Source organism: Chionomys nivalis, chromosome 17, assembly GCF_950005125.1.
Source record: "Chionomys nivalis chromosome 17, mChiNiv1.1, whole genome shotgun sequence".
Lineage (NCBI taxonomy): Eukaryota > Metazoa > Chordata > Mammalia > Rodentia > Cricetidae > Chionomys > Chionomys nivalis.
In genome coordinates, this window is record NC_080102.1 from 38551850 (window position 1) to 38566597 (window position 14748).

The 14748-nt window shown below is 49.6% G+C and overlaps 1 protein-coding gene across 2 annotated transcripts; it reads left to right on the forward strand.

The window, feature by feature from the left end:
- The first annotated feature begins 372 nt into the window (after nucleotides 1–372).
- Eif3d (eukaryotic translation initiation factor 3 subunit D) lies at nucleotides 373–13108 on the forward strand. Of its 2 annotated transcripts, none has more exons than XM_057791859.1 (15): nucleotides 373–513; nucleotides 2719–2850; nucleotides 3082–3127; nucleotides 3887–4023; nucleotides 4529–4614; nucleotides 5137–5209; nucleotides 6632–6744; nucleotides 7372–7504; nucleotides 8188–8335; nucleotides 8994–9124; nucleotides 9629–9714; nucleotides 9834–9963; nucleotides 12047–12189; nucleotides 12334–12617; nucleotides 12992–13108. In XM_057791859.1, the coding sequence occupies exons 2-15, from the start codon at nucleotides 2728–2730 to the stop codon at nucleotides 13003–13005; spliced, it is 1647 nt and encodes a 548-aa protein (XP_057647842.1). In that variant the 5' UTR covers nucleotides 373–513; nucleotides 2719–2727; the 3' UTR covers nucleotides 13006–13108. The 2 variants fall into 2 exon arrangements, with proteins under 2 accessions (XP_057647842.1, XP_057647843.1); XM_057791860.1 differs by having other exon boundaries at nucleotides 2725–2850.
- Nucleotides 13109–14748: the final 1640 nt, after the last annotated feature.

Sequence of the window (14748 nt, forward strand, 5' to 3'; positions counted from 1 at the left end):
AACAGCACAGGTAACGCGCGGGGCCGCCCTCCTGGTCAAGTCCAACACGACCAACAACCAGACCGGAGCCGGCGGGAGCCGCGAGGTATTGTGGGAGGCAAAAGGGCGAGGCGACCGCGAAGCATTGTGGGACACCGCGGGGCTGACTCCTGCTCCCTGCCCCAGCTTCCTCTCGCACCGCGCGCGGCCACGTTTCAGTTCTGAGTCGTTCTGGGCGTCCCCAGATGAGGCTGACGTAATCACCCGCACTCCGTGTCGGGCACCTCAGAGGATGACAAGGAAATTAAGCGAAGAACCCTGACACACTTCCGGTTGTGTCTTCGCTTTACGGCTCGACGTTTTTCCGCTAAGAAGGAAGTGGTGGAGGCGTTTACGACCGCACTAGTCGCGCTTTACGGCGCCGGCCCCTGCGCGCGCCACTTGCCTCCTGTCTTGGTTCCTCCGAGTCCCGAAGATCTCGGAGTCTCTTCCCGTGCCATCTGTCGCCATCCGGGCCCGCGGAGCCCATTGCAGGTGAGCGCCTTGTTTCGTAGAGCCCCGCGGACCTCGCGGGCCAGCCTGGCCTAGGCCTGGCTCTGGGGGGCCTCCCGGAAGAGCCTGCCTTTACGTCCTCTCCTGCCGTCGCTGCCCCTCCGCTGGGCGGGGCGGGAACCGGTCTGTGGTGGTCCCGGGCGCGACCCCGTTACTGCAGGACAGCGGACGCCGTGTGTGGTTCTCTCAGCCGGATTTCCTTTTCCGCTCCGACATGGGCGACTGAGAGGAGTAGGCTCACAACCCGGTCTGAATCGTAACCTGGAGTTAGCTCATGGCTCCGTCTGTGATGTCCATGGTGATTCGCACCGTGCTGTGGCCAATACAACTGTCGCCTCGTTCTAGTTTTTCCGTTCCAATTACTTTGTGGTTCACATGTGCAGAAGCCAGAGGACTCCAAGCCCCTGCCCAGGAGACAGGCGTCCAGGGAGACGATGCATGACAAGCCTTAAACTGTCTTGAACTTGTGACAACTAAAATTTCCAGTTGATTTTGAGACAGTATTGTGGGTATGGCTTAGAGCATCCAACTGTCAGGCAGTCACCTGAAGACAGCATAGCCTAAAGAGGGCCGGGCTGACGCAGAAAACCCTGGAAACTTGTTTGGAGATGACGGGCAGATGGACTACTTAAGTAAGAGCCATCTTTGTTTCTCCAAGTGGCGGTATAAGGGAGCACAGGACTGACACATGCTGGGGGCTCTTATTTCATGTCAACAGTTAGCCGCCTCCCTTCCCCATGTCCTCTTCCTACAGCTTAGCATAAGCTCACATATGGGAATGACACCCCCAAGTTTATTCCTTGTTACTGTCACCTAAATATCTTGCGCTTCCCTGAAGCAGAGCAAGGGGAAGAGATTACTAACCTCTCTGGACATTGTTAGACGGTTCTTTTTCTTTCCTCCCCCAAGATAGGGTTTCTCTGTGTAGCCCTGGCTGTCCTGGAACTCACAGAGATCTACCTGCCTCTGCCTCCCGAGTGCTAGGGTTAAAGGCGTGCGCCACCACTGCCTGGCTATGTCAGACAGTTCTTGTGGGTGATCCATGTATGGTTTTTTGGTTTGGTTTGGGTTTTGGTGGGAAGTGAATTATATAGCTATTGGTTTTTTTCTAAAATGACCTGTTGCATTCTACAGACTGAGATTCCAAAGCTACACCTCTTGGGTTCCAATTTTTAATCATCCAGCATTACAGCATTTATTTCACTGTACCTTTCTATTTTTACCTGGAAAGTGGGGACAGAGCTGGCTCGGCCCCACGGGGTGGTTAGAAGGGTTTAATGAGCTGGCATGCTGTAAGAAGCGAGAATAGTGCCCTGGTGCCTGTGTTCACATTTGACCCTTCGCCACTTTTGCAGCCGTCCCACAGGCCCTTCCCCTGCTGGTTTTGCTCTGAAGTTTATGGTGAACTCCATCACCTAGCAGTGCTCTTGACTGTACACACACGGTACAGGGTTAGGAAAGTCAGATTCTGGGATCTACTCAAGGTGCTCGGGATTCGGTGGTTTTAGTCCTTTGTTTTTTAAATTCTGGGGGTTTTTTTTTTTTGTGTGTGTGTGTGTGTGTGTGTGTGTGTGTGTGTGTGTGTGATGAGTGCGGGCACATGCATACCTTGGTGTTCAGCTGGGGGTCAGAGGAGCACATTTGGGAGGGAAGGAGTCAGCTCTCTCCTTCCTCTTTGACTCCACCTTTACCTTCTCTGCTGGTCAGTGTATTTGTGTGTCTAACTAGTAACTGTGTGGCATGGTCACTAATGCAATGACAATGGTCCTATGATACAGACTGTCCTTTACTTTAGAGTCTGGGCTTAGAGAAGTTGGGTGCTTTGGTAAAGGTATGTTTGAGGGAACTTTTACCATATATCATGAATCTGAGACACCTTTATCTTACGTTATACTGAGAAAAAAGATGTGACATCCCATCAAGTATAAGGCACAGCGTCATTTCAATGATATTCGCCAAAAAGAGCATGTTCAGGAATTAATGAGACATAAAATGTCGCTGGTGTAGGGAATGTTCTGAGTTTTAAGTGTTCGTAGGTCAGTTTACAAGAAAACCCTGTCCCCACTGCTCCAGAGCCAGGACTCTGCTTCCTGTGTACCTCTGTGACGCAGCTCCAGTGGGAGGTGGGGTGTGTGGGACTTGGTGGCCTTTCTTCGTAAAGCTGCTCATGGTGCTTGTTTTTTAAAGTTCTAGAAGATGGCGAAATTCATGACTCCTGTGATCCAGGACAACCCCTCGGGTTGGGGTCCCTGTGCCGTTCCTGAGCAGTTTCGGGATATGCCCTACCAGCCGTTCAGCAAAGGAGATCGGCTGGGGAAGGTATTGGGTCCCTTCAGCTGGGGCAGCTGCTCCAGAGCTCCCCATCTCCTTTTTACTCTCTTTGTGGCTGTGCTTCCTTCGGGGACACCAGCTAAGGAAGGCCTTGACTCCAGAGTGAGTCTGAGGCGGTGCTGGTGCCTTTTTCCCTCGGTCTCCCTTACTATCTGGGGTTTGTGGCTCAGCAGAAGCCTGCTCACCTGACCTGTTCTCTTCTTTTTCTTTATTGCACAGGTTGCCGACTGGACAGGGGCCACATACCAGGACAAGAGGTACACAAGTAAGTATTCTTCAGTGGGCTACCCACATCTAGGCCTTGGGAAGATTGTTGCTTTGTTCAGTAAAAGCTTTTTAGAAAGGCAAAGAAATGCTAATGGTGATGGTAGTTATTGGGGATATATTCTGGAGTATGTGCACTAACCATGGTTTTGGGAATAGTCCCAGAAGGTAAACTGTTAATTATTGTGGGGTGACAGCCAGACTCCTCTAAAAATATGTTAAGTGTGCTGCCATTTGCATTCTATTGCTTGGGACTTCCTGAAACCATCAATTGGTGGACTCTAGGCTTTGGGCCCTGGTTTTAAGGTTTTGGTAAAGGAACGAGCTTTTCAGTGGGCCAGTTAGATGGTTGGGAGTGGCAGCCTGGAATACTAAGTTAAGGTGGATGAGGTCAGAAAGAAAATATATCATGGTCAATGGCAGTATCCATGGCTCTGGGTGATAGAAATGGCACAGCTCAGATTCTTACATGACCAGGCAGAGGTGAACTGCGTTAGTTTGAGATCTTGGACTCTCTTGGTAAGTTCTTTAGACTCAAGCTCTTAAAACTTAAATGTGTGTATGAATCACCTGGGATCGTGTTTAAATACAGGTTCTCATCTGTCAGGTCTGGGCAGGACCCGTGAGTCTGCACACCTCACACGCACCTGACCAGTGCTACGGGTCCCAAAACCACACTTCTGAGAGCAGGCTCAGGACTGTCATGCACATGAGCAGTCTGTAGGGAGCACTAAGCACACACTGTTACCTTTACCTGCAGACAAGTACTCCTCTCAGTTTGGTGGAGGAAGTCAGTATGCATATTTCCATGAGGAGGACGAGACAAGCTTCCAGCTGGTGGACACGGCACGCACACAGAAGACTGCCTACCAACGGAACCGGATGCGATTTGCACAGGTAGGCCACAGGCCTGAGCACCTTGGATCTCTTACTGTGTGAGAATTTCTGCTGCTCAGCAACCATCTTGGGAATACCAATGAGACAAGAAAGGCTTGCAGGCCTCTGGCCAAGCCCAAGTGGCAGTATAGTGAGCAATTGTATCAGGATGAGTTGTTCAAGGATATGTTAAAGGAATAGATTTCTGTTCACAGTGGGTCAGACATCACACAGCCATCCATGCTGGGAACCTATTTCCTCGCTTAATTGCAGCATGCAGGCTTTGTTAATTAGATGGTTTGGTTGGGTGCTACATAAAGATACAAATTTAGCAACTGCAGGAAAACGAGTAAACCCACATTGCTGGAAATGAGTTCAAGCTAATGCAAGTGCCTCTCCCCTTAATGCAAATACTGTAGATGCTATAGAGACGTGAAACATGGGACTTCACACACCAAACTTGCTCTCAAGATATTAATAAGCTATGACTCTAAGAGGTTAATATAGGTCTCTTCCTGCTCCCCAGCGGAACCTCCGCAGAGACAAAGACCGCCGGAACATGGTACAGTTCAATCTACAGACACTGCCTAAGAGTGCCAAGCAGAAAGAGAGGTGAGCATCCCTTCCTACCAGGATAAAGCTGTGTTCCCAAATGGGCTGTATTCAAAAATCACAGAGCCAGGGCAGGGATTGGCTGTCTTTCACTATTAGAAAAGAAACCAAAACCTCTTAGCCTGTTGCTGTCCAAGGCTGGGTCATGGCAGGCAGGCGAGAGGTGACTGAGGTAGACATTTATGCTAAAACAATCAACAGGTAGAATTGAAGTGACTCTGGCCTCTGTAGGTTCTGGGTGCCTAGTTCCAGGCAGCACCGTGTACGCTGTGTCCTGTGGGTTCTTGGGGCTGAGCACAGCAGTCACCACACCCTAGCCAGGATTGCCAGTAACTAGGCTGAATGCGCCCCTACAGTTGCTGGGGGAGGGGGGGTGTACTGTGCCCCTGCTCTCATCCCCAGTGTGCACCAACACAGTCTCTTCATCTCTAAGCCACCATTTCCTAGCAGCCAGGAAGGACACAGTGATTCAGCCAGAAGAAGCTATTGAAAGCATGGCATTCTGTCTGTCTGTCTTTTCAGAGAACGAATTCGCTTGCAGAAAAAATTCCAGAAGCAATTTGGAGTGCGGCAGAAGTGGGACCAGAAGTCACAGGTAGTGTGTCTGTACCAGAATTCTGTTGGGACTTGGGTGGGTTTCTTTTTCTTCTTATCCTTTGAAACAGGAGTCATGCAGTGCAGTTGTGAGGTCCCTGGTGTACTCAGTTTCTGCAGGCAGCTTTAGACCTGCATCACTCTTACAAAGAGTCTTTGTGCCCTTAGGCATGTCCTGTCCTCCCCAGTCCCCACCAGCACTGCTTTTTGCTCTTTTCTCTGATCTGTGTATTTCATGTAAATGGAATCAAAATCTGTGCCTTTTATTTAGTGTGGCATTTTTAACATCTGTCCCCTGTTGTACAGTCTTTTCATTTTTCCTTTGCATCTGTTAAGGATTCCAGGCACCCTCAAAGAGACCAAGATTTGTGGATGTTGACTTCCTCTTGCATAAAATGTTGTAGCGATGCATGTATCTTATGTGCATCCCCTCGTGGATTTTAACTCACCTCTGAGTTATTTGTACCAGTTGAAATCTTTTAATCTCAAGTGATCCTCCTGCCTCAACTGACCAGTAGTTGGGACTTTAAGCATGCTGAGCCTGTGGAATGTTTTCAGTTCACACATGACTCTGGGATGTAGAACCCATGGGTATAAAACTTACAGATATGGAGAACTGACTGTACCTACTCCTTATTGCCACGTAGCGTTTCTTTGTGTGGATTGCCACATTTCTGTCAGCTACTCACTGTTCCACTTTGGCACCATTAGGAATAACGTTACCACCTTTGTAGAAGCTGAGGAGACATGAGCAACAGTGGAGGCCGGGCTAGGAATGTAGCCCAGCAGTGAAGTGGCTGCCTTGCATTCACAAAAATTTGGGTTCAGTCCCCGGTGTTGCAAGGGGAGAAATGATGTTAAAATTGTGGAAGTTACACTTTGTGGATTTGGTGCTTGTATCAGAAATATGTAGTTGATACCCTGAGAGGGCCATGTTGAGTCCTGATCCTTTCAGTGAGCTTCCACACTCACAGATACCATCTTAAACAAACAGCCAGGACTACACATGCCTTTAATCCCAGCACTCAGGAGGCAGAGGCAAGCAGATCTCTGAATTCGAGGCCAGCCTGATCTACAGAGTGAGTTCCAGGACAGCTAAGACTACACAGAGAAACCCTGCCTCTCAAAACAACGACAACAAACCCCCCCCCCAAAAAAAAAAAACAAAAAAGAACCCAGCCAGGACCATAATAATTAAATAAAAGCCTTTCCACCGGGCAGTGATGATGCACACCTTTAATTCCAGCACTCCAGGTGGATTTCTATGAGTTCAAGGCCAGCCTGATCTACAGAGCTAGTTCCAAGACATCCAGAGCTGTTACACAGAGAAACCCTGCCTCAGTCGATCAATGCCCCTCCTGTGTTGACCTCTCTTGCTTCCTTGTGTTGGGTATGAATGTCTTTCCCTTTGTTTTCTCTCCAGAAACCCCGAGACTCTTCGGTTGAGGTTCGCAGTGACTGGGAGGTGAAAGAGGAGATGGACTTCCCTCAGCTGATGAAGATGCGCTACTTGGAAGTGTCCGAGCCTCAAGACATGTGAGTAGCTTCTTCACTGTCGCCCCCCACACTCACGCATGTGGGCCAGCTGGAATTGATGTCTCCTTAAGCCCTAGCAACTCCAAAGCAGATCTACATAAGACTAGTGGGTGTGTTTTTGAAAAATCAAGGCCCACAAAAACATGCATGAAGTTTATTAAAAGTCCCAGTTTCTCTCGACTCTTGGTATCTGCACAGGTCAGTCTCTAAGCTCTTTGGGCAGAAGAAGCATGACAGATATCCAGGAGACTCCATTTTGTCAGGGGCATGGAGCTAAGGCGGTGGGGAGCCAGAGCTTCAGGCAGGAGGTCCACCCAGAGTAGGGTAGCTAGGAAAGGTGTGTTTCCCTGTGGGAGCTAGAGGGACGGGAAGCAGCTGCCATTGAAGATCTGCCTCCTTTCCAAGAGTACTTCCATCTCTTTCATACATGGTAGACTTGTGGGTGAAGTTTCTTTCTAAGACAGGGCACTCATGAGTAACTGAATCTTAACACAAACTTGCCATCCTCCTGCCTCTGCCTCCCTAATGCTGAGATTACAGGTGTGCACGACTGCCCTGCAGATAGGATTTCTGATTCCACAACATAAAAAAAATGGGGAAGATCTCCAATTTTCCCTCTTCCCTCAGAGAGTGCTGTGGCGCGCTGGAGTACTATGACAAAGCCTTTGACCGCATCACCACACGGAGTGAGAAGCCTCTGCGGAGCATCAAGCGCATCTTCCACACCGTCACCACCACAGACGACCCTGTCATCCGGAAGGTGTGCACCCTCTGCCCACTTTTAGGAATGTTGCTGAGACCCCAGTAAAAACAGGCTGTGAGATATGCAGGTATCCCTCGGTAGTCACAGAACATGATTCAGGACCACCCCGTGGATAACAAAACTCATGGCTGCTTCAAAATGAATGATGTGTCGTAGCTGTCTGTCCTGGCAGTCTTCCTTCTCAAACCCTTAAGACACTGGCTACTACTGTATAAGCAGGTGTCACACCGTTGTTCGGGAACCTACAGAGAGAGGTGCACATATTGATAGGCACAATCCCCATCCCCACCCCGAACATGGTGGGTTAACTGGTGAAGACCTTACAAACATAACTGACTATATGTTCACAGTCCGGCCCTTAGACAAGGCATTCTGGAGCTGACTTAGAATTTGATGGGAGTGGAGGCTTGTTGCTGGGTAGACTTAACTGTGTTGAGCAGAGGCGTGCTCTGACCCCAGCTCTGCCAGGCACTCTATTACACTGGCGCCTTAACTTTCTCACTGGAAGCTGGTAGTGAGCAGAGCATGGTTTGTGCTCCCACTATGGCCCACCACAGTGCCTGAGCAGCCATGCCAGCCAGTTTGCTGCAGCCTTCTTGGGTGACTAGGGAGTCTTTTCCCTTCCTTGTGACCTCAGCGTCCTCACTTCACTCTCTGTCTCTCTCTCTCCTTCCTTGCAGCTGGCAAAAACGCAGGGCAATGTGTTTGCCACTGACGCCATCCTGGCCACACTGATGAGCTGCACCCGCTCTGTGTACTCTTGGGACATTGTTGTGCAGAGAGTTGGGTCTAAACTCTTCTTTGACAAGAGGGACAACTCTGATTTCGGTAAGCAGCCTGTCTGGAGAGCATCTTAGAGGCATGGGTATTATTGGTCCCTTATAATTGCTTAGTCCTGAGGATGGGTCGTGTGTCAGTCCTTCCCATGTTCCTGGAGTCCAGGGAAGAGACCACTTCAGCTCAGTGCTCCGTGGGCTTGGACTGAGTCCTCACACAGCCGCTGTGACTCTTCACCTGCATAGAACTTTCCTGGCTCTTTTTTTTTTTTTTTGCTTCTGCATTTATATGCTATAAAGAAAATATGTATGTAAGCATGTATTTTGTGACATACACACACCATTAATGAATCACTCTCAAACTGACAATATGAAAACAAAGCCATCTGATTCTGTTTGAGTCTTGATCCTCATTTGTTAAAATGCCAACAGACACATCTCTTGAGGAATCCAGAAAGAATGAGAAGGAATGGCTTTCTTACCGCTGTGACTGGTGGTGTTAGGTCAGGTGGAAGGTTATCCAAGAGCCACCCTCCCTTCCTGCACATGCCACACATACACTGGGGAGGGAGAGACCCCTGTCAGCAGAACACAGTTCTTTGGAGATGGGCTCCTGTGATCCAGGTCTCTAAATCTCCCCATGCTATTTTGCACACTGCCAGTAACTTAGCTGCGTGAACAGGTGACCATCCATGCTTGGGATTTTACAGACCTCCTGACTGTGAGTGAGACAGCCAATGAACCCCCTCAAGATGAAGGCAATTCCTTCAACTCACCCCGCAACCTGGCCATGGAGGCCACCTACATCAACCACAACTTCTCCCAGCAATGCCTGAGAATGGTGAGCACACAGGAGCCAGTGGCACCAGCTTGCTAATTTAGGTGGTTTAGGAGGCTGCTACTGAGCCTTTCTACTTTGCAGTAAGCTGGTGTGAGGGTGACCAGGCATGGCCTCTCCTGGTAGCAGAGCACCCAAGCCACTAACCGGTCTATGTGCTTATGCATATTTTCTCTATATAAAATTACAATATTAATAATGCTTGTCTCACACAGATGAGCTGTGGAAATGCCTTTGACTGAAATGCCATTTTTTGCCTTGAGAGTGTGATATTGAGCCAGTTGGCCACCTTTTACTGTGATGAAGGAGGAAGTAGGAAGGGCATTACTGTCCTGTTAGCCGTCTGCCTGTGATGAAGAAGGAGGGGGCGGGGGAGCACACTCAGTGGGATGTGCTGGGCTTAGTCCTTAGTATAAGTGGAGCCCGGACCCTCAAGGACATAAGGCAGTGCTGGGTCTGCTGACTTGAAATCAACACCGTCTCCTGAAAGCTTTGTCACTTCTGCAGGGGAGAGAAAGATACAATTTCCCCAACCCAAACCCATTTGTGGAGGACGACATGGATAAGAATGAGATCGCCTCCGTTGCTTACCGGTATGTCAGCTCTGATGGGGGTATGGCCACATTGGAGCACAGACCTGGCCTGTGCTATCTGGGGTGGTCCGTCCAAAGCAGCAGATCTTAAAAGAGAACGAATCTTGCTTTCCTTGCAGTTACCGCAGGTGGAAGCTTGGAGAGGACATTGACCTTATCGTCCGCTGTGAACACGATGGCGTCATGACTGGAGCCAATGGGGAAGTGTCCTTCATCAACATCAAGACGCTCAATGAGTGGGACTCCAGGGTGAGGCACCATCACAGCTGTTCCCTGTTTGTAGTGGGGTTGGCTAGAGTAAGCTGACCATGCTTTAAGTGTTCACAGAGCCATTGGAGGGGTGGGGGGCACAGGGATATCTTGAGTTTCTTTTTTTATTTTTTTTTTATTTATTTTTTTTTATTTATTTTTTTTTTTTTGGTTTTTCGAGACAGGGTTTCTCTGTGGTTTTGTGGTTTTGGAGCCTGTCCTGGAACTAGCTCTTGTAGACCAGGCTGGTCTCGAACTCACAGAGATCCGCCTGCCTCTGCCTCCCAAGTGCTGGGATTAAAGGCGTGCGCCACCACCGTCCAGCGATCTTGAGTTTCTTTATCCCCATTAAGTCCTACCAACAGAGAGGACAGTCTAAGAAGGTTTCTGCTTCTCACACCTTCTGTCTTCGGGTACTTTTGTCTGTTCATTCTGGCCACCCATCGGCTCCTGCTCTCTTTACATCTTGACCTTGTCTTGGGAAGCCCAGTCACTCTCTCTGAACTCTCTCTATACTCAGCCTCACTGCCACCCTATGACCCCTTTGTCCAGCTCTGTCCCTGCTTACCTCAAAAGACAGCAGTTCTCAACCTGTGCCTCATGACACCTTGGGGGGGGGGGGGTCATATATCAGGTTCCTGCATAACAATTCATGATAGTAGTGAAGTAGTAATTTTGTGGTTGGGGTCATCACAGCACGAGGAACTGTATTTAAGGGTCACAGCGTTAGGACGGTTGAGAACCTCTGCTCTAAGAGCTGGAGCTGGACAAAACGTTAGTGCACACACTCTTTCCTCTCTGCATTGTCCAACAGGACAGTCGGGTCGGGCGTCATTCTTTCCCCCTGCCTTTATGTGTGGCGCTCTGTTGAGTGAAAGGCAGGGCTGTTGCGTCTGTACAGGATAAAGAATACTGGTAAGGACAACTCTGGGGTCGAGCCAGCCTGTGATGATTAGCTGCCATCAAAATGTGACTCAGAGCCATTCTCCTAGACTTCTCCTGTGGCATCTGTCTTTCCTCGTGTTTGTACTGTTCTGAAACATCCCTGCACCGCTCACAAGTGACACTGACCCCAGTAGAGCCTTAGGGTAAATCCCCCATGTCCAAACACATGGGAAGAACCTCACCTACAACTGGAGTTTGTGGGCAGACATCCAGCAGGTTGTAGTTTCATTCTCTGTTCAGGGGTCATTGGTGGCAGTGACTGTGTCCCTAGAACTGAGTGTTCCAGAAGAATGTGTGCCTGAAGCTCACTCTGGGTGTTCAGAAGTCAGGTCCTTGTAGTATAGAGCTGAGGTTCCTTGTCAGCACTCAGATACTCCTTCCCCCAGAGTCCATTATCTTACTCCATTTGGGAATCTGCTAAGGTGCTCTTTGTTCCCCAGGGCTCTTCAGTGTCATGGAGCTCTCTCAGGGCTGTAGCAATGTTTCCAAGTTTTTGTTTGTTTTTTTAAAGATTTATATATTTTGTATAGTGCTATGCATGCATGTATACCTGCAGGCCTGAAGAGGGCGCCAGATCTCATTACAGAAGGTTGTGAGCCACCATGTGGTTGCTGGTAATAGAACTCAGAACATCTATAGCAGGCAGTGCTCTTAATGCTGAGCCATCTCTACAGCTCACGTTTTCAAGTTTCAAGGGAAACATAGAATCTGTCAGATACTAATCTTGGAATGGACCAAGAAAGTTTAATGGGAATCTCCCTGCCCTATGACCTTGGACTGCCCCACTCCCCACATCTGGATATCTTCGCATATTAAGCATCAGGTACTGGGCTCCTGCCCTGAGCCCCACCAGAGGCTCTCCTACTTACTTGCCCCTCAGATCCCACCCTCCCTTCTCTGCATGTTCACCGTGACAGGGTGAAGCCCCTTGTCACTGTGGTTTACCATGTCTTTCATCACCCTCTGGTTGAGTGGCTACACACAAAGATGCTGTGTCTTTCTCTCTTGAATAATAATCAGTCTACCTCTGACTCAGGTTTATTCTTTGCTCCCTAGTGGGTCCCTGTCTTCCACAGGGAGGCCCTGGGGCCTGGTGTGGGGGTCCCCCCTCACCCAATAACCAATTTTTCTTCTGCAGCATTGTAATGGCGTTGACTGGCGGCAGAAGTTGGACTCTCAGCGCGGAGCTGTCATCGCCACTGAGCTGAAGAACAACAGTTACAAGTTGGCCCGCTGGACCTGCTGTGCTCTGCTGGCCGGATCTGAGTACTTGAAGCTCGGGTGAGACTCTTGTGCCGTTGCTGGGGCAAAGGCTGCTCATTGGGAAAAGCAACAGGCCTGGCATTAACATGGGACTGACACTTTACCCCAGGCATTGCCATCTTTGTTCTGCCCGGTGTGAGCACCCATCCTCCTCTCCCACAGGTATGTGTCCCGGTACCATGTAAAAGACTCCTCACGCCATGTCATCCTGGGCACCCAGCAGTTTAAGCCCAATGAGTTTGCCAGCCAGATCAACCTGAGCGTAGAAAACGCCTGGGGCATACTACGCTGCGTCATTGACATCTGCATGAAGCTAGAGGAGGGCAAATACCTCATCCTCAAGGACCCCAACAAGCAGGTCATCCGAGTCTACAGCTTGCCTGATGGCACCTTCAGCTCCGAGGAGGACGAAGAGGATGAAGAAGAGGAAGAAGAGGAGGAAGAAGGTGGGCAGAGCAGGCCTTTGAAGCCTGGGTGATCTGAGGGTTGGTGAGGGAGCCAAGCTAGTGCCAATTTCACCTTGGCAGCACATTGAGAGCTTCCTGGTACTTCATGTGGGTTGGCACTCCCAGTCACCAAAGGATATTTGGGAGAGCATCTGGAGGAGGCCCTGGGCAGCTGTGGAGAGGCAGGCCGTGGGTCAGTTACATGACTGCAAAGCCTCACTGGTGGCTACAGAACATTGCTCGACCCTAGAATGGTCAGGAGGGCTCAGCAAAAAGGAGGCCTTCAACACTCAGGTTCCTCAGAGGTCCATCCAGCAGGAAGGGCACTGCATCACATGGTGGGGCTCACTTCTCTTAACGGTTTTTTCTTTCAGAGGAAGAAACTTAAATGAGTCGTCTTGGTGCCCGTGTGTGTTCCACCCAGCTGGGCAGCGTGTCTGTGGTTCCTGCTCTCTGAGGCAGATAGAATAAAGAATAAGTGTTTGGTTTCTTTCCTTTGTCCTCTGTTTCCATTGTTATCTGTAGGTCTTCCTTCTCCCAGCAGCCCCTGGGAGAGGGAGACCAGGACCAGCAGTTTCTGGAGCTTCCTGGCTTCCGTTAGTTTGCATCAGTGCTGGAAGATGAAGGCCTCATTTTGTTTCAGGACCCCATGGCATGCCCCTTTCATGGAGGGAGAGCCCCTCTAGCCTTAGCATGACCCAGCTAGTGCCTTCAAAGCTTACTGTCTCCAAGAGCAGGGTGGGGTGGGGTGGTGACCCAACCCTTCTTGAAGAAGACAGCTTCAAAGTCTGCTTGGTGACAATACTAATGGTTTACAAGGTTGGCTTGGGCTGGAGAAAGAGTCTCAAATCAGCCTGCACAAAGCCATGTGTCACATAAGAACTGCATGGTGAGTGCTGTTAGTTAGGATCACTTTAGTAATTGTCCCCAAGCTTTCCATGAATGCCTCACCTGCCCCTTAGAACTGGAATGTGGGTGGAAGCAGAGCTATATAGACAAGTTCGGGGTTGGGATTGCCTTCCTGGAGATGAAGGCTACATCAACATAATTGAACCTCAAGAATCTAGCAGAGGATGTTGGGCTTTATCATTCGGAGCATTGGGAAGCAGAGCAGAAAGCTTGGAGTTTCCCGAAGTTTTGCTGTAGCCCAGGGAAGTCTCTCATTTGCACCATCCCTGGCGACAAGTTTTTAATGGGTGCAAAGAAAGTGTGGTATTATGTGCCTGGCCTGAGCCACCAGCTAGAGTCCCTGTGTGTTCGTCAGAAGCTCCCCTCACTGTGCCCTGGTCGTGGGAACTAATTCTCTATGACCTCAGTCTGGCTTGGGGGTAGGTCTTGGCCAGCATCATTTCTATCACCAAACCAACCTTCCGGTTCTAGTTTCCTCCGGTGCCCACCCATCCTCTCCAGAGCAGCTATGAAACTGCACGATCTGCCTTATTTTTGGTGAGGTGCCTTGTCTAGCGAGGACAGCTCTAGACTAAAGCGCCTGTGGACTGAGATCTTCACAGTGACTAGCATACAAAGCTTTTCTTGCTGTGGTGCAGGCTGTAAAGAAAACAGATGCATTCCTGGGTGTACTTTCACCAGGACAATCACAAAGGTGTCAATTTCTAAGGGCAAATGAAAACTTCCAAGTGGGCAGAGTTCCCAAGGCCTCGAGAAGCACTGTAGCTTTGGAGCCTGTCCTGGCACTTGTAGACCAGGATGGCCTCGAACTCACAAGCACTGCCCTCTTAATATGAAGCAGCTCCTGCCATGCAAGTTACTGAGTGCGTCACAGTGGGAAACTAGGTCTCTGTTCTTCATGCAGTCACACAGTATCCTAACCGGGTAAGTAACTCACCCCGAGGAGGCTGGCCTGAATATTCCAGTGCTTTTCCTCTCATTCTCGTTCTGTGCACTGGGTTTCAATTTGAAGCTTGGGGGCTGGAGAGATGGCTCAGCAGTTAAGAGCATTGCCTGCTCTTCCAAAGGTCCTGAGTTCAATTCCCAGCAACCACATGGTGGCTCACAACCATCTGTAATGAGGTCTGGTTCCCTCTTCTGGCCTTAAGGCATACACGCAGAAAGAATATTGTATACATAATAAATAAATAAACATTCTTTAAAAATTGAGGCTTGGGTTTCA

Excerpts from the sequence above, each read along its gene's own strand:
- Eif3d (XM_057791859.1), top strand. The coding sequence starts at position 2,728 with ATGGCGAAATTCATGACTCCTGTGATCCAGGACAACCCCTCGGGTTGG. Across the intron at positions 4,024-4,528 it reads ACCGGATGCGATTTGCACAG|CGGAACCTCCGCAGAGACAA; the intron begins GTAGGCCACAGG and ends CCTGCTCCCCAG. Across the intron at positions 9,125-9,628 it reads CCCAGCAATGCCTGAGAATG|GGGAGAGAAAGATACAATTT; the intron begins GTGAGCACACAG and ends TCACTTCTGCAG.